Source organism: Mycotypha africana (genome assembly GCF_025528875.1).
Source record: "Mycotypha africana strain NRRL 2978 chromosome Unknown BDF20scaffold_4, whole genome shotgun sequence".
Lineage (NCBI taxonomy): Eukaryota > Fungi > Mucoromycota > Mucoromycetes > Mucorales > Mycotyphaceae > Mycotypha > Mycotypha africana.
The window spans coordinates 1,534,505-1,557,962 of record NW_026515728.1 but is presented as its reverse complement, the minus strand read 5'-3'; the positions used below and the strand labels follow the sequence as shown (position 1 = coordinate 1,557,962).

Genomic DNA, 23,458 nt, shown 5'->3' with positions numbered 1-23,458 from the left:
ATTTCTATTGGTTATAGCCTAGTAGGTGCTTCTTCCCTATGTTCTGTTTGTTGACTGAACGGCGTACCTTTTTCGGTCGAAACCACAGACAATTTTGATTGGTCAAAAAGAAGACAAAGCCAAATGTCATATAAGCCATCACGCGGGTTCCGTCGCGAAAAAATGGATGTCTGAGTCAAATACGAGACAAAAACTTCAAAACGCGTTGTTGACCTGACCAAAAAAATTTTGACCCGCTTTTCTTTACATTTTCCCCTTTTTTTTTCCCAGTTACTCTCTGACATTTTCCCTTTTTCCAATCGACGATGGTACAAAGTCAACTTTTTGGCAATCTTGTGTTATACTGTTCAGCGTCGCTGACCTTTTTTGTTTGATTGTTTCATTAGTCTAATAACGTCAACAACAACGCAGATCGTAAGAGAAGAAGAAATAGCAATGCTGGTGAGGCAGACGAATCGCAAGCCGATATTTTGTCACCCGAGCCCATGTCATCTCTATTTCAATCATCTTTCCCTCAGACTCAGAGAACACCCAACTTTTTCTCTGACGTTATTGACGAAGTGGCTGAAAATGAAGTTCGCGAAGAAAACGATGCATTGGATGATTCAGACAACGACGATATTGATATGTTCCATGATGCTGAGAGGTTTGTTCTGCCCTTTCCTTTCATCGACGACGGACATTCCCTTCTCTGATACGACTCTTTTTTAGAGATTATTTCCCTGACGAACAACTTGATCGTTATGAAGAGGAGGGTGTAGATGATACTCATTACGCACCTCTTGATATTGGCGAACGTAATGCCCTCGAAAACAATTTAAACAGACGGGATGCAGAGATCAGACGTAGAACCGGAAACGTGGCAGCAGCATTTTTACCTGCATTGAATGAAGACGAAAATGATACAGAACCACCACCTAGACGACATCGTCATTTTTATGATGCAGAAGAGTTGGACCATGATGAGGATGGTGTTGTACGTTTTACTCTTGGTATTTTTATACATTGAGAAAGTGTACCAAACTTATTTTTTTTTACCCTTTTTTCCGAATGAATAGCCTGAAATGTCATTAGATGATCTTCGAAACGTAAAGGATTCGTCACTGGCTGTATGGGTTACAAGAGAACCCGTACGTCGTGCTATCAAGCGTGAGTTCAAGGGTTTCTTACAAACCTACGTTGATGAAAACGGCACGTCCGTTTATGGTGGACGTATTAGAGACATGGGTGAATGCAACAGAGAATCCTTTGAAGTCAGCTTCGACCATCTTGCTCAAAATCGGACCATTCTCGCCTATTTCTTATCCAACGTTCCTCTCGCCATGTTGAAAATTTTGGATGAAGTAGCCTTAGAAGTCACCTTAATGCAATTCCCAGATTATGAGCGTATTCACAAAGAGATTCATGTTAGAATTACTGATTTACCTCAAGATCTTTCATTGCGTGATCTGCGACAACATCAATTGAATTGTTTAGTGCGTGTATCGGGTGTCGTTACTCGTCGTACGGGCGTTTACCCTCAATTAAAATGGGTCAAGTACAACTGCGGTAAATGTTCAGCCCTTTTAGGTCCCTTCTACCAAGATATTCACAATGAAATTAAAATCAACACTTGTCCCAGCTGTCAAAGTAAGGGGCCTTTTATCGTCAATATGGAGCAAACCGTGTATCGTAACTATCAAAAACTGACAATTCAGGAATCACCCGGCACAGTACCTCCAGGCCGTTTACCTCGACACAGAGAAGTGATTTGTTTGTGGGATTTGATCGATCAAGCGAAACCAGGAGAGGAAATTGAAGTGACCGGTATTTACCGTAACAACTTTGATGCATCCCTCAGTACCAAAAACGGCTTCCCAGTATTCGCCACCATCATCGAAGCCAATCACATCAATAAGAAGGAGAATATGTTTGCGGCATATAAACTCACTGAAGAGGATACAAAGAAAATTATTGCCATGGGCAAAGATAAACGTATTGGCAAAAAGATCATGAAGAGTATTGCTCCATCCATTTATGGTCATGAGGACATCAAGCGTGCTATTGCTCTAGCTATGTTTAGTGGCGTTCCCAAGAACATCAGCAATAAGCATACGATTCGTGGCGACATTAATATCCTCATGCTAGGTGATCCTGGTACTGCCAAATCGCAATTCTTGAAATACGTAGAAAAGACCGCACATCGTGCCGTTTTCACAACAGGTCAAGGTGCAAGTGCTGTTGGTTTGACAGCTTCAGTTCATAAAGATCCTGTCACGCGTGAATGGACATTGGAAGGTGGCGCGCTTGTGTTAGCGGATCGTGGTGTCTGTTTGATTGATGAATTCGATAAGATGAATGATGCAGACCGTACTTCTATTCATGAAGCAATGGAACAGCAATCCATTTCTATTTCAAAAGCTGGTATTGTCACCACATTACAGGCGAGATGCTCTGTCATTGCGGCTGCAAATCCTATTCGTGGCCGTTACAACTCTTCGATTCCTTTCTCCCAAAATGTTGAATTGACAGAACCCATCTTGTCTCGTTTCGATGTGCTTTGTGTTGTGAAAGATATCGTTAATCCAGATCAAGATCATACTCTAGCTAAAAACGTTATTGGAAGTCATATCCTCAGTCACCCCCTTCATAATGAAATGGACGATCGATTTGCCCAACCTAGAGAACAGGATGCAGATGTAAGCTCAAACATTTTTTAAACTGTCAAAAAAAAAAAGAAAAAAAAAGAAAAAAATATAACTCATCAGCCACTTCTATGGCGAATTTGACATAAATTAGATTATTGATCAGGACTTACTAAGGAAATACATCATGTACGCTCGTGAAAAGATTCATCCAAAATTACAGCAGGTGGATGAAGCGAGAATCGCTACCCTTTACTCAGAATTGAGAGCAGAATCACTGAATAGTGCGAGTATTCCTATCACTGTCCGTCATTTAGAATCTATGATTCGTCTCGCTGAAGCTAATGCCAAGATGCATTTAAGAGAATATGTACGTGCAGAAGATGTGGACATGGCAATCAGAGTCACGTTGGATAGTTTTATCAGCGCACAGAAATTCAGCGTTATGCAATCGCTTCGTAGAGTAAGTATTTAACGACTTTGAATCATTACTTGACTCGTCAAGGTACTTACTCTGATATATTTCTTTTTGCTTGCCAAAAAATAGCGCTTCATGAAATACATCAGAAACGTTCGTGATAATCACGAGATGTTATTCGTCATACTTGATGAACTGTTTACTGAACAACGAAGAATATATCAACTTCGTAATAACAGACTTCCTTCAGAGGTCAGTATTAGCGTGAAACAGTTTGAACACCGTGCACAGGCTGCGAATATCACAGATGTGCAAAGCTTCTATACATCCGAGCAATTTGTAAACAATAGATATACCTTGAACACAACCGACGGCAAAATTGTTAAACAATACATTTAATTCACATCATCCTCCCTAATATTCGTCATGTACATTTTACATTAAGCTTTAAATATATTCTATACTATCCTTTTTCTTTGCGTTTAATTATATGAGAAAAGATGGAATACAATAAAGTACACCTACTATCCTATTGCTATTTACTTGAAATCATCTTTTCAAAGCAACGACACGTAGTCTCACATACATCACAACCCACTTTCCGTCTTCCCTTTGATAAGCTGGCCGCAACTGTTCTTGCACTTCTTTCTTCACTTTTTCCCTTTCTTCGTCGTTCGGTAAGACTTTTAAGAAATCAAAGCCGAAAGTATCAATCCAACCCACCACATCTGTAGTCAAGACTGTCATGCGAGGCACCAATTCACAATGAAGAACAGAAAACCCTGCTTCTTCCAAAAGTGTTTTGTAATGTTCATCTGATGGGAAGAACCAAGGAGAGGCATTTTCGCCATCATGACCTCTCTTATTCAAAGCGGCAATCAAAGCAGTCTGTATTTCTGACGCGGGATAAAGAGGAAGGATCAATTTTTATGTTCAACCTTCTAAACACTTTACCGATGATATTTATATCGTACCTCCTATGTTCATAAAGCCACCGAATTCAGCAACAAATCGTCCCCCTTGTTTCAGGACATGCTTAATGTTTAAAAGCACTTTTTCGGGGTCCTTCTTCAACCAGTGCATCACTGCACTTGAAAACACGGCATCAAACTTTTGACTATTCATAGAATGGTCTCTGTTGCTAACATCATCAAACCATTTGTCCAAGTCAAATGCATCCACTACGTGGTAGCTTATGTTCTCTGCGTTTGAGGATTGCTTCGCTTTTGTCACCATATTGGTACTTGCATCAATACCTGTAACAGACCGGCAACGGTTCGCTAGTTGCTTGGTTAATAGTCCGTCACCGCACCCAAGATCAAGAATGTTTTCGTGAGCTTGCGGGTTCAGCATGTCCAAAATGACCGAGCCGAGCTTTGGAACGAAAGAAGCATGTTTATTGTAGTTGTCGGCAGACCAGACGTCTTGTTGGTTATGTTGTTTTGTCATATCGAAACGATCAGGATGTTATCTTGAATTCTTTGCTAACTTTATAACAAAATTGTTGCCCTAAAAGCCCAGAGGCTCCTAAAATTTTTTGATTGGATAGAGCAAATGCATCGTTTATGATTCATCTGCTTTAATTGCTCGCTCCAACCATATAGGTTTTTCTCCTTGATAATCTAAAACTCTCTTCATGACAGATATTATGTCTCATATCTCCTTGAGAACGAGCTACGAAATGTAACACTTTGTATAAACTGTAAAAATGAGCGATCCAAAGTCTTACCAGATAGATTTTTCATTTTTTTTTTTTTTTTTCGCATGAACGAATCAGCATGGCTCCAACAATTTGTTGTGCCCATTTTTTTAGTTTCGCGTGCATGTACATTGGTTACACTACATTTTCGAGATAAAACCAGCAAAAAACGCCAAATGTAAAGTCTGAGTAGAGACACAGGTGGGATCACTGTGTAACCTATCAAAAAACGTTTGCTCACAGAAGGTAAATCATACGATTCGTTGCTAACTACATTGAGTTTGTCTCAGATCTATCATCAACAAAGTGTTAAAAGGAAAAGAACCGATAGCACGACATATGCAATTTTAATTAGTAGAGGAAGTGTTTAAATAAGAAGTGATTAATTGCAAGTTGAGAGATAGAAATGGTGTTTATGTAATACATAAAAATGGAAGAAAAGCAGATAATATCAGAAAAGTGTATGCATACGGAATGTCTAAAATAAAAAAAGAAGCATACTACGTTAAAAAAAGCTATATTAACCTAACTGAAGGGAGTGAAAGCATATCTAGAAATGTAAATATATTCTTGCAAAGATTGATGAAGCAGATATGAATGTCTAGTCAGCAAAGACTTTTTGCTGTAAATGGATGCCCGTCTATTCTTTGTGCCAGACAAGATATAGGAATTCTTCTGTCTTTATTTTGTTTAATGTTGATTTCGCTGCAGCTTTTCCAATTGGCGTTGCTGCTGTAACTTTTTCTTTCTTAACGCTTGCTGTCTTTGTCTCATCTTCATCATCAAACAAGGTGGTGGGTAGATATCCATCAAATCAACACCAGTGTCTTCATCATTTTGTTCTGCATCTTCATTCTCATCCATGGCCTGTATATCCTTCCTGCCCATAATCCTCCTCATCCTTCTTTTATCCTTCTTCAAATGACGGTTTAGTGCATCTTGCCTTGCAAATGATTTGCTACAAAATTGGCACGGGTAAGGTTTCACTCCAAGGTGAAGTTTTGCATGTCGGTTTCGATCGTGTTGTCGAGCAAAACCTTTCAAACAGATATCACAGACAAAAGGCTTTTCATCTGTATGCGTTCTTCTGTGAGATTTCAGATTATAGGTTCGCGTGAATGACTTGGAACAGCCCTTATACTCGCAATGATACATGTTGTTGTGTCGTCTTGGCTTGTTAATGACAGAAGTGTCAATGGCCATAGTATACAAACCCTCGTTAGATGAAAATGAAGAAGAGAAGGAGGAAGATGCTGCAGATAATGCAGAGCTTGTTGATGAAACAGATAAACGGCGACATCTGTATACAGATGGCTCCTTCTCAGACTCAAGTATTTCGACCGCTGCTACTGTGATATCTCTACTATCAACTTGCAAGAAACTTGTAGGTAGCGTCGAAGTGAGCGACTGAAGAGTAGAAGAGCAAAATGTTGCAGTGGAGGTGTTTGGAGTGATGTCGCACAAAGGTCCGGTTACTGATGGTAGTATTTGGACCATAAAGGAAGTATCAAGACTTGCGCTAGAATTGTTGGAGGCATTGGCACAATGTCTATCCTGTTCGTATATTGTTGGTGCACTATTAAAGTAATCAGATTCAATGGATAGAGGAGACATACTGCTGCCATTTGCTAAATTGATGGCCGAGTTAGGTGGAGATAAAAGGTCAAAGGGTGTGGACTTTATTGTTGATGATACTGTAGAGGGTGTTAGAGCTGCAGTGTGATTGAAGATGCTCTGGTTACGTTGGTAGTAGGTATAATCACTTTGGAGTTCTTGTGTTTGGCATGAAGGAAATAACACGTCGCCCGTGTAAAGAAGTCCTTCAAGAGTAATGTAGTTGTTGGTGGCTTGTGGTTGCGTACATACTGGTAATTGCTGGTTGGTATTCTCCGCGTTATGAGTGCTTGCAGTTTGTTGGGTACTATCCAAAAAGTTATCTAAGCTCAGTAAAGCCTCAAAGTGAGAGTATCTTACCATGCATTCCTCACTGCTGTCTTGAGTGGTGAAGTAAGAGGCAGACCTGAAAGAAGAAGTTTCAGGGGTATGATCGAGAGAGTCGTCTACATTGCTTTGGTTCATTGTTGATGGTCCTTGACACTCAAACTAGTATGAATGGGAGATTATTTTTCCAAATGTTAAATGTGAGGAGATAGAGGAAGGAAGTTGAAGGATAAGTCAATTTCAAATTGATTTATATCATTAAAAAAGACCTGCTGCTTGGCGCCAGAATTCAGACGAAAGAGTAACCGTAACACCAATGTCTGTATTTTAATGTAACTTTCTGAAAGTTACATTCACATGATGACTAGTTTACTCTATATCGTAACTATAATAAACTTTTGCTTGATCGCTCAACAGTAGGCCAATGGTCCCGATAGAATTGCGAGCAATCCATTTCATGTAAAACGAACTATATAAGCATATTTCCGGCTTTCACAAAGATATCACTTTTGCGAAAAACTCTTGATGACATGGACTCGATTACTTCTTAACGTATATATACGAATTTGGTATCCATGACAAGATTGCTCTCTCCAAACAGTTTATTTATCATCATGTTATGTGAGAAAGAAAAGAAATTTATTGCTTTACGGGACGAGATGCCCAAATCTGATATATTGACAAAAAGAAATATGCGCGCAAACAATGAAAGGAGAATACAAGGTTTCGTGTACATTTGTTTTTCTCCTACAAAATTTCTCCGAATCATCAAGGTGAATTTACCATATACAGGTAACCGACTAGCTAAAATTCTTTATGGTTATAAGCATTAATGAAGGCAGCCTTTAACTCGGTAACAATATACCAATAAAGGTGTTATTTCAGTAACTTACCGTGTTTTACTTCTTGAACACAAAGGGTAAAATTCCCAGGTATATCGCATCTCCAAGCATCTTTTCGCCAATGCATATCGCTATGCTTGATTTTATCCTAATGCTGGTTTAGAACTCTTCCATTTTTCACTTTTATTATCAGTTTTAATAGTGATTCTACGACTAGGACTATGCTCTATGGTTGAAGTTCATTTATAAAAAAAATAAAAATAAAATAAATTAAAGGATGGCAGTCATTCTTGAGAAATGCGACGGAAAGAAAACATTTATCGAGCATTATGTAAAAATATGTAAGGCACAACCAATATTTTACTATCTTCCAAATTTGATTCATGTCAGCGAAGTTTATTATATAAGATTTTGGTACGATTGTCTAAAAGAGGAGACCGTGTTCACTTATCAGCATTTGAACGCCACAACGTTATTGCAAATTGTGTAGTATACAATTTTTAGAAGCGAGCACCACTATGCAAGGGTCGAATGAACTATTAAGAATTGTATTGGAGCATAAAGATGAAATGCGGTTTGTTAATCACATTTGCATTGTGCAAAAAATGGCATTAAACAGACACCGAACTATTGCAGAAAGCCAATCGCGAACTGATTTCTATAAATACTGACTAGATTTGCTATATGTATAAAAGCCGTGCTTAGCCGATGTCAGTGACGGTAGTCAAAAAAAATATGAAGACTTTGCAAAGGTGCAGGTGTTGCTTAATTCGAGCATTTAAACTACTCTTGTGTTGTTGTAGCTAAGATATTTTACAAAGTATTTAGATAAGGATATTTGCATTAGTTAGATTTTACAAAGCTGTGGCAACAACTACATATGATTAAACTTTCCGATCAGATGACAATTGTGGCTCAAATATAAAAATAAAATTAAATTGGAGATTTACAGGCTATAAGAGGACGAGAATATATACTTTGATCATCATTTGGTTGACGTTACGTGGAAAAGCGCTTAACTTTACAAAACTGATAGTGGTTTGTCCGAAGCAATCCGGTTATAGCATAACAAACGGGTGAAGTACGATAATAGAATTTAAGCTATGATAATAATGATTAAGGCAGAAAATCTGTAGTTCTTTACAAAGTTTGGTGTTGATTTTTCAAAGCAGAACCATCAGTAACAAAATATCATAAAGCTTCAACGTTCATCAATATTATTATTTTGGTAAAGACGGAGCTACTGGTATGTTGTTATTCATCTAAATTATGTAGAGTTCTACCAATCAGATAGTTATCTTCTCTTACAGTTTCGACTACTCTGGAGCCAATTTTCGCAGCAAATTTAGCAAGGAAATAGCTTCCGATACCCACGAGAGCAAACGGATATGCCGTTTGCATTAAGCGAACCCTTAATTCTGGATTTTCCAAACCTATTTTAGGAACAGCAATCATTGAGACTGACAGACGCCTTCAGATCATACTGACAATTTTGATCACTTACCCATAGCTTTAACGTTTACATAAGCTGCCAGATAAGGGAGGATTATCGCTGTTGCTGTTGTAATTACCAAGGGTACCAACAGTTTCTTAACACATAGACCGACTTGCATCTTGTTGATGCCATCACGAAATATCTGTTAATGAAACAGTTAAAAAAATAGCTTTTAAGTTAATATGGCTCGCCGTTAACGATAAATTCGAAAAGACTTACATTGTTGATTAACAATCGTAGTGGATTGTTAGCCATGTTGTCAACAAAGCCATGAATCACCACCATGAAAATGAAGCCGTAGACCCACATCGGGACTAATGGAATGGTAAGATATTTGTCGTCCATTTTCCTCAAAGGCAATAACAGGTATAATTCAGCTAATGCACCTAATGACATAGGTACTACAAATCCAAATGAAATAAAGAAAAATGTCCACCGTAGTAGCTGAGACACGGTATTAGAAATGATGGTAAGAATATAGAAAAGGAATACGTCCTTTTTTTCTTTTTTTTTTTTTTTTTTTACCCAAAACGACCATTGCTTTAGTTGGTGACATGCTGTTTCGTACATCATACTCCAACTATTTTGGCTGTAGATATCTTTCAACGACCAGAAAAGTTGATAAGCGAGTGTACCGGCAAGCAATACAATGAAAGCGCCTAGTACAAATGAGTACAGGTCGTGCACTTCATGATCAATATTAAACCCTTCTCGGAAAATGTATCTTCCCAGCAATATCGGTAAGACCAAGCTAGTTGTGAAAGATAAACTTGTTGTTATCCAAATAAATATAACAAAAGCGAGAATTCTTTGTTTGAAATGAGGAGGACTGTAAACAATAACTGTATTGATTTCATCGCCACCTGCAGCGGTCGAAGCAGGGTGACCTAGACGTCGTTCCCGTTCGTCAAGCGGCTCCAATGTAAAGTTATCCACCGGCATCAACATACGACGGTTTTCAATGATGGGTACACTATCATGGCGAGGAACGCGCAGCAATTGTCCGTCCCAATAATAAGAAACATCATCTCCTATAATATTCTCTATAACACCTTCCGGTGGGTATCGAGAAGGTAATGCACGACGCAACCATGCTTTCAGATTGTGATACACCAGTGTTCCTTCTTCTTCAGGTATGCGGCCTCCAAACATGAACGAAGAGAGCCGTAACTGACGGCAAGTGAACGTAATCCATTTGATAAACATCTTCTTTAACGTTCGCTTAGGCTTGAAATACTTCATGATGGCTGGTATGGCTATTTGAATGACCATCATATCAATAGGCATAGTTGATAAAGGCTCACTAATGTGGATAAAAGGTTAACAAATGAGCGCAAATAAAATTGAGTAATTGGTCAACTTTACCGTATATTCCACCGCAAAGGTAATATAAGCTCAGTAATATGCTTTATAAAGTGCACAACTCCACCAACACCAACGAGGATCACAGTCAAATAAATCAAAGCACTGGCTCCGATTTTCTTGAGTTGGAATAAGACAGGTCTTTCAACGATCTCCCTGATTGGATGAAATTGAGGATCATTAGGATCACGTATGAACCACATAACACCAGGACGTACTACATCACGACATAAAGTTACTAATACAGCGAATAAGAACATAAATCCAGTCCCTAAAAACCAATGCATGAAAACAGAAGGAACAGGATGCTCTTTAAGATAATGAAGCCGACTGGCAATAGTAACGACCTTGAATAAGGGCATAGTTGAAATGTCCAACGAGTATCCACACACGATAGGGAAAAGTACAAGTTCGATCAGGATGAACATGCCAACCTTGAGTATAATGCCTTGGTAACGAATAACTTCTTGAGCTGTTCGACCGAATATTGCTCGGGCTATGCTGTTGTTTGTCGACCGCGTAAGGTATCTACAGCTGAGAATAGTGACTATAAAATAGCCTATCAAAATACACGCGAGGCGATCACCAGGCGTTTTACCAACGGCTAATGCTAGGTAACGTTGATAAGCCGAGGATAGAAATGGCTCGACTCCCTTCCATCTAGTTGCTAAAGATGTAAACAGAGAAGAAGGTGATGATAGTAACAATGAAAAGGGAGATGGAAGTGATGATGAGGGTATATGTACTGAGGCTTCAGTAGTTTGTGGTGTTACAGCCAGAAGCTGGTTAGCAATAAAATGGTATATACGTGAAATATTTGCTGATATAAGAGTGATGGAGCTTAATAAAACTTCATATTGGAAAAAAGATTGGATAAATTGATGATAGAATTGATAACACCAAGGTACAATAAGGTTCATTGAAATATGAAATACAAAATCAACGAGAGGATCTGTCAGCAATCGAGCTAACCGTAGCGGCAAACGTATAAAATCAGCTATGTCGGTCATGATAAATAACATTCCGATCATATATGGCATCCAGATAGCAACCGCAAGACTGAGTGCTATCAAGAGAGCCATCAAAGCACAATTCTGGAGCAGGGACCAAAAGCTACCCTGCATTCCAATAGCTTCCAAGACCCCTTCAAACTCTTCCATGTTATCCTCGTCTTCATCTTCAATTTCTTCATTATTCACATTATTCATATTCACATTATCTACGTCAGCTATATGTTGTTGACGTATACCTTCAGCTTGAGGTTCTCGTGCAAGATGTTGCTGCTGTCGCTGTTGCTGTCGTTGTTGGGCTGGTTGTACCGGTATCATCGACGGCAGTATATCCTCAGTAGGTTGAACATTATTTAATTCTGCACCTTGTCTGAATGTGGGATGCACTTCTGCATTCCTAATCCGTGGCGCATAAGGTGGGTGACCAGCACGATAGCTATTGGCATTTGCAGTAATATCTGCGCTGTTAGATGCTGTCGTCGACATGGATTCTCTTCCTATTGGCTCCATGCTGGCTGATCTACGGTGCCCTAATGATTCCATATCCTGATCCTCAGCAGAAGCGTCGCTGTTGTATCCATCCTCTATAGTTGAATAAGAGAGACCTGGAGGCATTGAAGCTGCACGATCGAAACGCCTTGACTTCTCGTCATTTATACTCTTGTTCGTAGGATCAAAAGGTCGTTTGGACTGTTCAGCATTATTGTCATGAAGTTGATCCTCTATAGAAAGTGGGAGATGTAGTCTACCATCGTTAGAATCTACTACATCAGCAGGTTGGTTTCCATTTCCATTAGCTAAAATGTTAATTCCCTCTCGGTCCAAACGAGGTTGTTGTTCCTGTAAGCCATTCACTACTTGCTCTTGTTGCTCGGGGAATAATAGATCATCGTAAACTACATTCAATTCTTCCTCTTCGTTGGCAGCTTCATTCATTGGTATATTTTGCACTATCCACTCTCTTAACAGAAATACTGCTACGAAGATCACCACTACAATGCAAGTAATAATTTGGCCTTCAAAACAGTCCGCTAAAAATGCCCTAAACAATAGCGCAATTATAATCGTTGGCAATGTTCTTTAAAATTCTTATTCCTGTAGAACTTACTGTATGGTGATTTTTGATCTATATTCTTGGAACCAGGATAAGTTTTCTGCGGTGGCATTCGTATTCTCTGCGCCTGTCATATTCGTTGTTGCAACTCCAAATTTGAATTGAATTTGTTGTACTTTCGTTAAAAACTTTGATAAGCTACCACCCAAGAAAAAGTATAACCGCCAAATCCATATTGTAAAATAAGGTAACAAAACCAACCAAATACATAATACGAATGCACCTCTTAGAGTTAATGTTAATCCGTGTATAACCTTTTTTCCTAGCTGCTTCAAGAATAACTTTGCAGGTAAAACTTCTGGCATATCCTGTCTGTAAACTAGAATTATTTGAGTTTTTAGAACGGTATCACAAAGAATAATGAAGATCAAACAGCTTTTTTGAATGCGATACCTGGTGTAAATGTGAAAGGATGCTCACATAGTTCACAATATCTGATTTTCGATTAAATAAATAGGCTTATTCAACATCTCATTTGAAACACAAATATTAACAAGGTAAAATGTTGTATTTACTTTTTACGACTATGCGACAACCACTCTATAAGGCTTTTGGAAAATGAAAACAAAGTTAAAGATGGGTGATTGATACGAATTTCTATTGCTATGCATACCATTCTTGATGGACATAACGTATACTTCCAGCACATTTACAAGGGTGGAACAAAGGCTGCTCTGGTGTGCCTTCCGAACGACAAACTCTGCATATCTCTAGCGAACAGGAAACAAATATTCTGCGTTACAACAATGACAGTTCATCAGATCAACATTTGAAATGTACCGTACCTTCTTCCTCCATGAAAACTCAAGAGGTATAGACTACTGTGAAACTAGATTGTAGTAAGAGTTATCGAAGAAATAAACCTGCAGTTTAACTGAATGTTGGTGATTTGAACACAAGAAATAAAGGCGAACTCAATAAGCAGAGTGCAGAGAAATAGTGTCTACAAATATTCATACGGTTGCAGTCACTCATAGGTTTGCATTAAACTATGTGTTTTAAATTTTACTTTTCGGGATGAAACCTCTTCTTTTGCTCATACATCACTTTTTAAACTCTCTGCATAATATTCATACCCCTCATTCACAACATTGAGACATCCCCATTTTATCTAAAGCAGGGCCAACTCATAACTAATATATGGAGCGTACAGTAACCATAGACCTACCGGTTGAACAGGTCGCAAAAGTGGTCAAACGCCATCTCGTTTATTATCCAACGTCTTCTTCTTCGCTAATTCCACCTAATCCTTCCCGGAAATATTATAAGCAGCAAAAGCAGCAAAGAAGAACACAAAAGCAACTGCGAAATCCAACAAAACAGCCAACATATAATACACACCATCTTCTACCGGGGGGAGCCATACTTGATGAGATCTATAAATGGACTGCACAGGTCGAAAATAAACAGCAGAAAAGGACAAGAACACAAAGTATTTCGTTACCAGCAATACGAGATTTGGATATAGACATTTCCCTTCAATCTTTAAAGCAGCCTGGTGGTTTCCGACGACACTATGTATTAAGTAAAGCTGCAAGTCAAGGCAAAAAGCCGCCCAATTTTGTCACATCTAGTTTTGTTGAATTCTTATGTTTATACGGACATTTTGGAGGTGAGAATTTGAGTGACGAGGATTCAGCGGATGATGATGATACTTCTTCCTATAATTCAACGGAAGAAGATAACGAAAGTAGCGAGGAGGATAGTAATGTACGTGAAGGCGACATAGTTGCCTATCGCTCACCATTAAATTATGGTGCTACAAGTAGTAGCAGTAGCAGTGATCAACAAGTTTTACAAAAGCAAACTTTACCCGTTCCGGCTTCAGCATCAGAAAGATCAATGGTGCCCTTAAAATATAAACAGCTTCAAGCACGAGAGAGAATGCCTCTATTATCGCGTTCTCGACCGGGTCAAACCCTGCAGGGAAAAGCAACTCCCGGAAAAGCTATGTTTTTGCTGCTCAAGTCCTTTGTTACCACAGGTATCATGTTCTTACCGAAAGCGTAAGTATACAAGTTTTTGACAAAGAAATATCTTTCAAGGCATTCGAATGGCAGAAATATACCGTTTTAACGTACAATTGAATGGGGGGTTTTTTTTTTTTTCTTTTTTTAGATTTTATAACGGCGGCTTACTATTCTCGATATTTGCTATAATCGCTTGGGCATTACTGTCGTTGTGGTCATTTCTACTATTAGTACAAACCCGGTTGGTAGTACCCGCTAGCTTCGCTGATATGGGCGGTGTTTTGTATGGTACAGGCATGAGAAAAGCAGTATTACTTGCCATTACGTTATCACAAATTGGCTTTGTGTGTGCGTATATGATTTTTGTGTCTGAGAACTTACAGTCTTTGGTGCTGACATTCTCAAAATGTCGCGTGCTGATTCCTATGCATTTATTGCTTTTGGCTCAAAGCTTCGCTTTTATACCACTGGCTATGATTCGAAAAATTCAACGGTTATCAATATTTGCATTGATTGCCGACGTTTTTATTGTCATTGGAATAGTTTACATATTCTACTATGATGTGAAGGAATTGGTAACAATAGGCGTACTGGATGTAAAATTATGGAATCCTACCCATTTTCCATTGTTTATAGGAACAGCAGCATTTACGTATGAAGGAATAGGATTAGGTAACATTTATGGCCGATGAGAAACAGTGGAAAATTGAAAATAACATCTAATTTGCCCATGGAATAGTTATACCCATTACAGAATCTATGAAAAAACCCAAAGAGTTTCCTAGAGTTCTTACAAGGGCGTTGACAGCGATTACTTGTTTGTTCATCACAATGGGTGCACTTTCTTACATGTCTTTTGGTGAGAATGTTCAGACAATTATCCTTTTAAATTTGCCGAGTAAGGATCCTATGGTATCATCTATACAGACGCTTTATTCTTTGGCAATTTGCCTATCCATTCCACTTCAGCTGTTTCCTGCTATTCGGATTATGGAAAATGGGTTATTCACAACACGGTCGGGCAAGAATAATGCGGTTGTCAAATGGCAAAAGAATGTATTCCGAGTCCTTATAGTGTTCTTGTGCGCAGGAATTGGCATTGTCGGTTCAAAAGACAAGCTGGATAAATTCGTCTCTTTAATAGGTGCTTTGTTTTGCATACCTCTTTGTTTTATCTTTCCGCCGCTTTTTCATTTGAAAGCGGTCGAGCTACCAACTACAAGACGCTTAGCTGATTATGCTCTCATTATATTTAGTTGCTTCTGGTAACGATCCATCCTTAACAAGTTTCTATGTTCGACAATAGATAACTAACCATCATGTTTCATTAGTATGGTATTCGTATCAGCAACTACTCTCCGTCAGTGGTCGTCGGCAGAACTTGCAGATCCAGTAAAACAGTGTATTTCTCATAGAACGACATGATGATAAGCTTGAATTAACATTAGAAAAGCATATTATACCATCACTATATCCGTAATTTTTATCCCTTTTCCTCACATATTAATCACATGCACAGCTTAATGTGCTCTATATGTACAATTTTATCTATTTATACCACAAGAACAATTTATCCATTCTTTGTATGTCTATTAATGCTATAAAACTATCTTAAAGCCGTGAATGCTTGCTCGTTGCAATTGAGTTGTTATCTTCTGTTCTAAGGCTCTGCTCCATCAATTCAATGGCATACTCGGCTGCTCCCCAGCTTGATTGTACTCCAAAACCTCCATGGCCATATGCATGGGTAACTTTAAAGTGAAGGGCCGGGTTGCTTCTTGAGGCTGCCATGATGATACATTGTTAATAAAGAGTGCTCATCTCCCTTAATGTTTAGTTATTCACTATTGAACTTACGTATGACCTCATTTTCAATACGGGGTCCACCTTTCCTTCCCGGACGCAAACCCACCACAGATCGCAGTACTTCCAGTTTCTTTCCAGCTATTGATAGTAAGTCCGGGCATAATTCGGTTGTTCTTCGAAGGATTTGTTCTGTAGTTTTATCATCAGGAAATGGTGTGCTAATGATAAAATATCAATATCAGTCAGCTTTCAACAATATTAGTATAAAACATCATTTAAAAGCAAGCTTTACTAGTCATTTATGCCGGTTGTTCCTCCAAGAACAATTGTCCCATCCGACCTGGGGATAATATACAGTATATCTTGCTTTCCTAATCATTGTAAGAAACCATTAAAGTATGTCAACTGAAGAGTTTTTAGTAGTTTATATCAGATTTTTGCTGTTGACAGCATACTTGAGAAAGTTATCGTTTCTTTTATGTGTGATCCTTTTACAATAACAGTCTGGCCTCTTGAAGGGAATAAAGCTTGGTCCCGAACGCCACCTAAAAATTTCGAGCCCAACCCTGTACAGTTGATGACAATAGGCGGTTCACTATGCTTATCCGTTGCTGATAAGTCGCTACAAAGTGAATAAAGCTCTTCAATATGTGAGATAGCCATTTTAACAACCTCACCACCGAGAGATTTGAATTGCGACAGCAACCATTGCAAATACAAAGGGGTATTGATTACAACTATGCGTATAAAGAAGTGAGCAAATAAGTTGCTTATCATTATCCTTTCATTTCTTTTTGTTTATGTTGAGTAGCGTGAAGAGCCCCTTCCGAGTATACTCTACCAGTTGTGTAGGTATGACCTAATGTTGCACCTTTTGGAATTGAGTTATGTTCCGCCGTCAGGAATTGGAACTATGTCGACAAAACCATTCATATTGGTCGTCGTTACGAAGTCACTAATGATGAAAGATACACTTACGTTCTCCACTACATCCTTGAACCAAGGATGAGATATTTCAGCAATTGAAGCATCTTCATAATAATCATAACTTGGCATAACCATGATACCATGTTTTCCAGCTTTATTATCCCGAGCCAAACTCATAAACTTCCTGTAGCTGACAGTGTCGAATTCTATTTTTTTTGGACGATGTCAATGACTGAATTGCTAATATCTTCCATAACAGCTTAGTGACTCTCAGGCTTACTTTGAAGTAGCTTATTATCGTTGCTTGCCATTGTCCTCCAGTGGGCACGTGATGTATCGAATGTATTATTCAATGAATCCTGGCAATGTCATTCTAAATCGACTCAGCTCATTTACCTGCAAAAGGGGAAGTGTATTCGACAGATACATCCCCTGGAATAAACTTTGCTACAACTGTAACATTTTTGTAGCCTTTTTGTTTAAGCAGCAATGCAGTAGTAAGACCAATGACTCCAGCGCCAAGTACAATAATCTCTGCATTGCTCATTATGACGAGAAGGATAGTAGACAGGTTCAAAAGATTCCACAAGAGCCGGATAAGTTAGTTTTATTGACAGGTACTGTGAGAAACCATAAGTATACCGTGGGATACCAAGTTGCTCATTCCATGTCCAACTCCTACTCTGAAGTTAAAGTTGTGAGTCGAGATAGGTCTCTAGTATATTTGAGATGCTCCTTTGTTTAGCAAGTTTCTGCTTGCTTACATAGAGAATCAAGCTAATATATATGTATGGATCAGCTTGAACAATAGCCAAAAGTTTACAATATTCATCTTTTTTATTGAGTTGTTCTTTATATTACATCAAATGAACGATTAATCATGATTGGTATCTAGGCTTGTTCTCATGTATTCAGAAGGTCGTCTGGCATTGATATTTGATAGATGCATAGGAGCGCCAGAACGCATCGTTGCAGCAGTGTTGATACTAGAGTGTTCCATATCCTCATCAGTTGACATGGTTGTGTTCCTATCTAAAAAGTAATTGGAAGAACTGTAAGATGGTGGAGGATTCAAGAGGGGTGTCACTAATGAACGGCATGACTGTAAACGTGATTCCAAGTTCTACGGGAAATTGTTTTCAGTTTCCAATAGTTTGGAATGTGGACATTCAAACTTAAAAGTAACAGGTAACTTACTCTAACACGGCTGACCATCTCTTGAACCATTTTCACAGGATTAGACGAGGTTGATATGGATCCTGATGTCGGTGTACGTGGAATACGGCTCAACCTTGCTGTCCGACCATAGTGAGAATAATAGTTGCCACTTGAACCAGACTCGGGAGTAGAGGATCGATTATGCTGTTCCTGTTGTGCTTTATTTAATGCTTCTGCTTGTTGCTTGTTCTTTTTTTGCAAATCGTCAATTTTGTTTTCCAAGTTGCCGATGTAGTCGGATTGTTTCGTTGTCTGGTTACGTAAAACAGAGAGTTCTTGTGTCATCTCTAAGTATATTTCCGAATGGTTAATGACATCCTAACACATGCTCCATATTCAGCATGCAGTCTTTACCATTAATCTCGTCTCTCAATCTTTGCGTTTGTTCCGTTAAATTATCTTTTGCCTGTATTTCATTCTCTATTGTTGATCCATCCATTAGCCGACTACAATCGTACTGTCGTGTCAATAAAATAGGCATGCTGCTTACCTAATATCACATTTCGTTCGATTGCTTTATTCAGTTTCATTTCTAGATCTGTTAAAGAGGAAGTTGCGGCCCTATAAGGATAAACACACTTAGCAGCTGGTTCTTCTTCGTAGAAAAATGAAGTTCATTTTCAGACCTCTCTGTTCTCTCTAGGTCATCATTATCCAACTCCAATTCCAATATTTTTTTTCTGAACGACTCTTCTGTTGCTTTCAGGATATCGATTTCTCTTTGCATTTGTGTCGTTGTCAAATTGAGTTCATGCTTGGATTCTGTATATTTTGACTAGTACAGATAAACATGTATAAAAGGCCATGAAAAACCCGCCGCTTGAAACTGTAAGTTTATTGGAAAGAATCATTTGAAACAAATAACAGCATGCCTACCTTCCAATCGTCAGCATCTTGCTTAAAATGTTCACAACGAGCTTTTAAATCTTTATATGCTTTTTCTGTTGCTTGTAATTCCTTTTCCAATTCTTCTTCCAACTCTCGAGAGGAAACCTGATATTCATCGAGTGCTGCTCTAGTTTCTTGTAAGCTGATTTCGAGATTTTCTGAACGAGAACGCCAGTATTCTAGCTCCTCCTGCGCCGAGTTGAACTGCCTATATGTGTATTGACATTGAGAACACATGGATAAGGAGCTTTTAGATTGTATTCAAAAAATTGCGTTGATGACGTTAGCTATACGTTGCAGTTTTGATTTACATCACTCTTGAGGAGATATCATTTGTCATTTCTCTTTTGCTGTGCCTGTATAGAGATGTCTGAAGAGGTAATATATCAATCAAAAAAGTCAGATAAGAAAGGGGGGAGTTTGTATCTCTAGACAAAATTAAAAAAAATATGATAAAGTGTTAGATGTCCGCTAATGATATGCAGGTACAAGACTTGCCAAGCTAGGAAAAAGAATATAACAACATGGTCAAACTAGCACTTCAATACGATGAAGATACGAGACTGGAGATAGTCTGCCTTAAATGCCTTGGCTTTTTAAAAATAGACATACAAAGCGGCATGATATACCCAACGATAAACATGAAATGTTTGCATATTTTTCTTTTTGTCGGACAGGCCCTAATTTGCGAATGATGGTTCAAAGAAAAACTCCACAACATATCATACAACGCGTGCGTTTCAAACAAACGTAATGAGAGGTACATTTTATATGCAAAACCATTTGCTTAGCACTAATTTACTTGATACTATGTAGCAGCTAAATGTGTACGTGATTGAACCGTACGGCTTGGCACCAGCTATTTTTAACAGACATTGCTATACTGTATCTGGAGAGGTGATGACTATTGATTCCTCTATCGTCTATAGGCAGAAAGGTCAAGGTTATCGATGACTTCATCGTTGGTTATCTTTAAGCCGTTCATTGACTGGTTAATGTAACCAAGGTTTCCGTGATCAGAAGCCTGCCATGCAGCCTTCTTTCGCTGTCAACGGTCAAGTTTGTTAATCTATTTTCTGACCATATATAACTCTGAGAGATGTATAATAAGCCTTCGAAAGCCAAAATAAATACATAGCTGAGCAAGTTAGTCTAGCACAAATGCCATAACCGTCCCTTGACATTTACACTATATATTAATAGGCTGATGATGCTAAACAACTGCTGGACATCACTTTCCAGTTCATTTTCAAAAGTCAGAGACGTACTGTGTCATTTATCACTTATACACTCATTTTCAAAAGATATTCAAACGGAATTAGTGTAAGAATAGCTTTATTATTTTATTTTATTTTATTTTATTGCTTCTCCGTTAACGCAAGGCAGTTGGACTAATGAGTCATTTCAAAGTTTCTTCATGAGCTCATCATAGTGAGCTTTAATAGCTTCTTTGGTAGTATTCATAGGTTTCCACTGAATACCTAAACCGCTTTCCTTATCAGGCTTGGGAATGATATGGAAGTGAACGTGAGGAACAGCTTGGTTTGCAAGTTTACCATTGTTCTACGGAGATTAAAACCACGCGTGAGGACTTTTTTTTTCTTTCATGCAAAAATGAGCGGTTCAAAATACACATACCTGTAAGACGTTGTATTGAGGATAACCACCAGCAGAAGCAATCTTCTTAGCAAGAGGCAAGATTTCGCTCAAAAAATCTTCAGGTACTTCATGCATAAACTGAGCGTGATCTTGTTAACGTGTTATAAAGAAGAAAGAGTCAAAAGTGAGGCTCTGTAGGCTAATTTTCATGGAGCAAGAATGAACGACTCACATTTTGGAATAATTAGCTGTTAAACAAAAAAAAAAAAGGCCTTTAATAAAACATTTTTTACAACTCATCGTTTGGTCAAGCAATAAGTTACTTACAGAATGACCCTCACTAAGAGGTTCAATATCCATGAATGCAAAACTAATAGAAAAATGTCAGCTTTTTCCCTCTTTCTTTTTGCTTGGATGAGGGCTTCTGTGTCGCGTCATTTACCATTTGTCAGTTTCCAAGATCTTCATTGAGGGAATCTCCTTCCTATCAGAAAACAAAAAAATGGAATCCGTGAGATGACTGATTTTTTTCCCCCTACACTACTCTTTTAACTAACTCACTTGATGATTTTGCAAAAGATACAGTCATCTTTTAAGTGGTTATGCTGCGTAGACATTGCGCGAAGATTGCACGTTTGAAATGAAGAAGTTTTGAAAAGAGTTGTTATGGTTGAACGAAGTAAAAACGTCATACGATTTGTTTTGATTTTTTTCTGACGGGTGTGTGGTGTTAAAAAGTTAGTAGTTGACTCAAATTATCAGTCAACACTAAAACCTTTTTTTCTTCATTTTGAGTTTTCCAAGCATGTTGAAAAGGAAAACACTTCCAAACTGCTCTCTATATCCTATCAAAACGAATCAAAAAAAGTTTGCATGTTTACACTTATAAGAATCCAAGTCTAAATCAACTGTACAGTAATAGGCGTGTATGAGTGGTGGTTTTTTTTTTGGTTTTTTTTTTTCCTTTTGTCTTTTTCCTCTATGTACAAAAATCACTATCTCTTTATTGTTGACTCATGAGCTAGTCAAAATTTTTTAAAATATCAGCAGCCTCTGTAGGTATCAATGCACTGAATTGTGTAGGAAGGGATTGAGCTATACTATTAATCGTGTTCGAGACATCACTGCCGCCGCCATTGGTGAGACCGTTGAGCAAACTTGCTACTTTGTTTAATAAATCAAGTTGATTCGCTTCAATAGGGCATTGTATACCGTTCACGCTGTTGGAGTAAGGCACATTGATAGATATTCCTATAATGCTGACAGTGGCTATCACTTTATAATCAATTGAAATATCTTTAGGAGATCCGCCCAAAATACCGCAATCGGACAGTAGTTTGTAAACGACAGCCTGTGTCCCAGATGCCATAATATCCATGGACATGTTGAAGGGGAATGAGATGTTGGTGACTGCATTGGAACCTATATGAAGGTCGTTGAGTGTACCTCCTCCTAGCTCTGTAGAATCACCGTGATAGTAGGCCTGTCGTCATCGTAAATAATTGTCGTTGTCGTAGGTGCAGAATAACAATAAAGGAAAGAAAAGCGAAAACAACAAACATCATCAGAAAATAAGATGCCTTATGATTAAAAAAGTAGTAGCTTATCCTCTATCTACTTCTCCTCCTTCTATTACGCCGCATCACCCCCCTTCCTCTCCTCTTCATGTACGGATATTCAGTCATATTGAAATTACAACTATTCTATTTTACCTTTGCGCTTAATGACTTGAATGTTACACTTTCAATGTTTGGATTATTGACAGAAAAACCCAAGGATAGATTCAGATTGACATTATTGCCTACGAGTCCAAATGTTGGCTCGCCTTTTATACCTGTGAATTCTACAGAAGGTTGCTTAAATAACGCCGCCAGAACGCCGACGACGATGCCTAATGCCACAATGATCAAAAACAAAATACAGGTGAACCAACGGCACCATTTCGGACAGCATGTACAGCATCCGCAACAAATCGTATCACAACATGTATGTCGAGGCTGACGATCGACTCGAGAATACCTTTTCTCGTTATGGTACGGATCTGGGGCTATAGGGCCTTCTATAGGTAGGGTGTGAGTTGGCTGTGGATGATAGTCATCATGGCCTGTTGTTGAGAGGTTCGAATGGTAATGCTTTGCATTATATTCCGGATAATAGTTGGCTGTTGGAAGATCATGCATTGCAAAGGCATTGTTGTTGTTGTAGTTAGGTTGATGATAGGAAGCGTGATATTGATTATCATTACCAGTCAATGGATCTTGATAGTACGATGTGTATAAAGGTGATTGAGGCTGTTGTGTATGGTAATAGTTTGCCATGTTTTATATTGAAATTCAAGGGGTAAAGGTGATGACTTAAGGGAGGTGGAGGCAGGGAATGATGAAAATGACGAGGTCTTTCTGATTTGGTGACCTATAGAAACGAACAAAACCGTCTATGAAAAGTATCGAAACCAAAAATGTCTAAGCAGCAACAGAAGACGGAAAAAAACAACAACAAAGGTAAAAGGTTGAAAAATAAGAAGAATAAACGAAAGAAAGAGTGT

General features: G+C 38.4%; 9 protein-coding genes across 9 annotated transcripts; 2 read left to right on the top strand and 7 right to left on the bottom strand.

Annotated features, from left to right (window-relative positions):
- Nucleotides 1-285: 285 nt before the first annotated feature.
- On the top strand, nucleotides 286-3,633 carry BDF20DRAFT_865504 (MCM2/3/5 family-domain-containing protein). The gene is made up of 5 exons (XM_053080796.1): nucleotides 286-646; nucleotides 712-976; nucleotides 1,059-2,678; nucleotides 2,779-3,087; nucleotides 3,172-3,633. The coding sequence occupies exons 1-5, from the start codon at nucleotides 486-488 to the stop codon at nucleotides 3,439-3,441; spliced, it is 2,625 nt and encodes an 874-aa protein (XP_052937417.1). The 5' UTR covers nucleotides 286-485; the 3' UTR covers nucleotides 3,442-3,633.
- On the bottom strand, nucleotides 3,592-4,491 carry BDF20DRAFT_973371 (S-adenosyl-L-methionine-dependent methyltransferase; the record flags this gene model as incomplete). The annotated part of the gene is made up of 2 exons (XM_053085046.1): nucleotides 3,592-3,938; nucleotides 4,017-4,491. The coding sequence occupies 2 exons, from the start codon at nucleotides 4,489-4,491 to the stop codon at nucleotides 3,592-3,594; spliced, it is 822 nt and encodes a 273-aa protein (XP_052937416.1).
- A 1,171-nt stretch (nucleotides 4,492-5,662) lies between these two features.
- Nucleotides 5,663-5,893, bottom strand: BDF20DRAFT_791355 (uncharacterized protein; the record flags this gene model as incomplete). The annotated part of the gene is made up of 1 exon (XM_053076197.1): nucleotides 5,663-5,893. A coding segment is annotated over one exon (231 nt), but the record flags the coding sequence as incomplete, so codon positions are not given.
- Nucleotides 5,894-8,778: 2,885 nt separating this feature from the next.
- On the bottom strand, nucleotides 8,779-12,810 carry BDF20DRAFT_912388 (uncharacterized protein; the record flags this gene model as incomplete). Its single annotated transcript, XM_053083947.1, has 6 exons — nucleotides 8,779-8,957; nucleotides 9,029-9,161; nucleotides 9,239-9,463; nucleotides 9,545-10,322; nucleotides 10,385-12,433; nucleotides 12,500-12,810. 6 exons carry the CDS (start codon nucleotides 12,808-12,810, stop codon nucleotides 8,779-8,781), a joined length of 3,675 nt encoding a protein of 1,224 aa, XP_052937414.1.
- Nucleotides 12,811-13,549: 739 nt separating this feature from the next.
- Nucleotides 13,550-15,900, top strand: BDF20DRAFT_1000198 (transmembrane amino acid transporter protein-domain-containing protein; the record flags this gene model as incomplete). The annotated part of the gene is made up of 4 exons (XM_053074587.1): nucleotides 13,550-14,511; nucleotides 14,624-15,147; nucleotides 15,215-15,740; nucleotides 15,807-15,900. The coding sequence occupies exons 1-4, from the start codon at nucleotides 13,646-13,648 to the stop codon at nucleotides 15,898-15,900; spliced, it is 2,010 nt and encodes a 669-aa protein (XP_052937413.1). The 5' UTR covers nucleotides 13,550-13,645.
- Nucleotides 15,901-16,086: 186 nt separating this feature from the next.
- Nucleotides 16,087-17,755, bottom strand: BDF20DRAFT_817919 (uncharacterized protein; the record flags this gene model as incomplete). The annotated part of the gene is made up of 8 exons (XM_053077302.1): nucleotides 16,087-16,249; nucleotides 16,329-16,499; nucleotides 16,574-16,652; nucleotides 16,737-16,892; nucleotides 17,123-17,192; nucleotides 17,230-17,414; nucleotides 17,489-17,567; nucleotides 17,630-17,755. The coding sequence occupies 8 exons, from the start codon at nucleotides 17,753-17,755 to the stop codon at nucleotides 16,087-16,089; spliced, it is 1,029 nt and encodes a 342-aa protein (XP_052937412.1).
- Nucleotides 17,756-18,082: 327 nt separating this feature from the next.
- Nucleotides 18,083-19,551, bottom strand: BDF20DRAFT_818334 (uncharacterized protein; the record flags this gene model as incomplete). Its single annotated transcript, XM_053077354.1, has 7 exons — nucleotides 18,083-18,331; nucleotides 18,406-18,467; nucleotides 18,537-18,713; nucleotides 18,781-18,846; nucleotides 18,917-19,012; nucleotides 19,086-19,119; nucleotides 19,285-19,551. The coding sequence occupies 7 exons, from the start codon at nucleotides 19,549-19,551 to the stop codon at nucleotides 18,083-18,085; spliced, it is 951 nt and encodes a 316-aa protein (XP_052937411.1).
- Nucleotides 19,552-20,555: 1,004 nt separating this feature from the next.
- Nucleotides 20,556-21,734, bottom strand: BDF20DRAFT_865413 (HIT-like domain-containing protein). The gene is made up of 6 exons (XM_053080795.1): nucleotides 21,475-21,734; nucleotides 21,356-21,397; nucleotides 21,241-21,283; nucleotides 21,146-21,161; nucleotides 20,953-21,062; nucleotides 20,556-20,877 (listed from the first exon to the last, which is right to left on the bottom strand). The coding sequence occupies exons 1-6, from the start codon at nucleotides 21,603-21,605 to the stop codon at nucleotides 20,719-20,721; spliced, it is 501 nt and encodes a 166-aa protein (XP_052937410.1). The 5' UTR covers nucleotides 21,606-21,734; the 3' UTR covers nucleotides 20,556-20,718.
- A 122-nt stretch (nucleotides 21,735-21,856) lies between these two features.
- On the bottom strand, nucleotides 21,857-23,458 carry BDF20DRAFT_865410 (uncharacterized protein). Its single transcript, XM_053080794.1, has 2 exons — nucleotides 22,628-23,458; nucleotides 21,857-22,398 (listed from the first exon to the last, which is right to left on the bottom strand). The coding sequence occupies exons 1-2, from the start codon at nucleotides 23,229-23,231 to the stop codon at nucleotides 21,935-21,937; spliced, it is 1,068 nt and encodes a 355-aa protein (XP_052937409.1). The 5' UTR covers nucleotides 23,232-23,458; the 3' UTR covers nucleotides 21,857-21,934.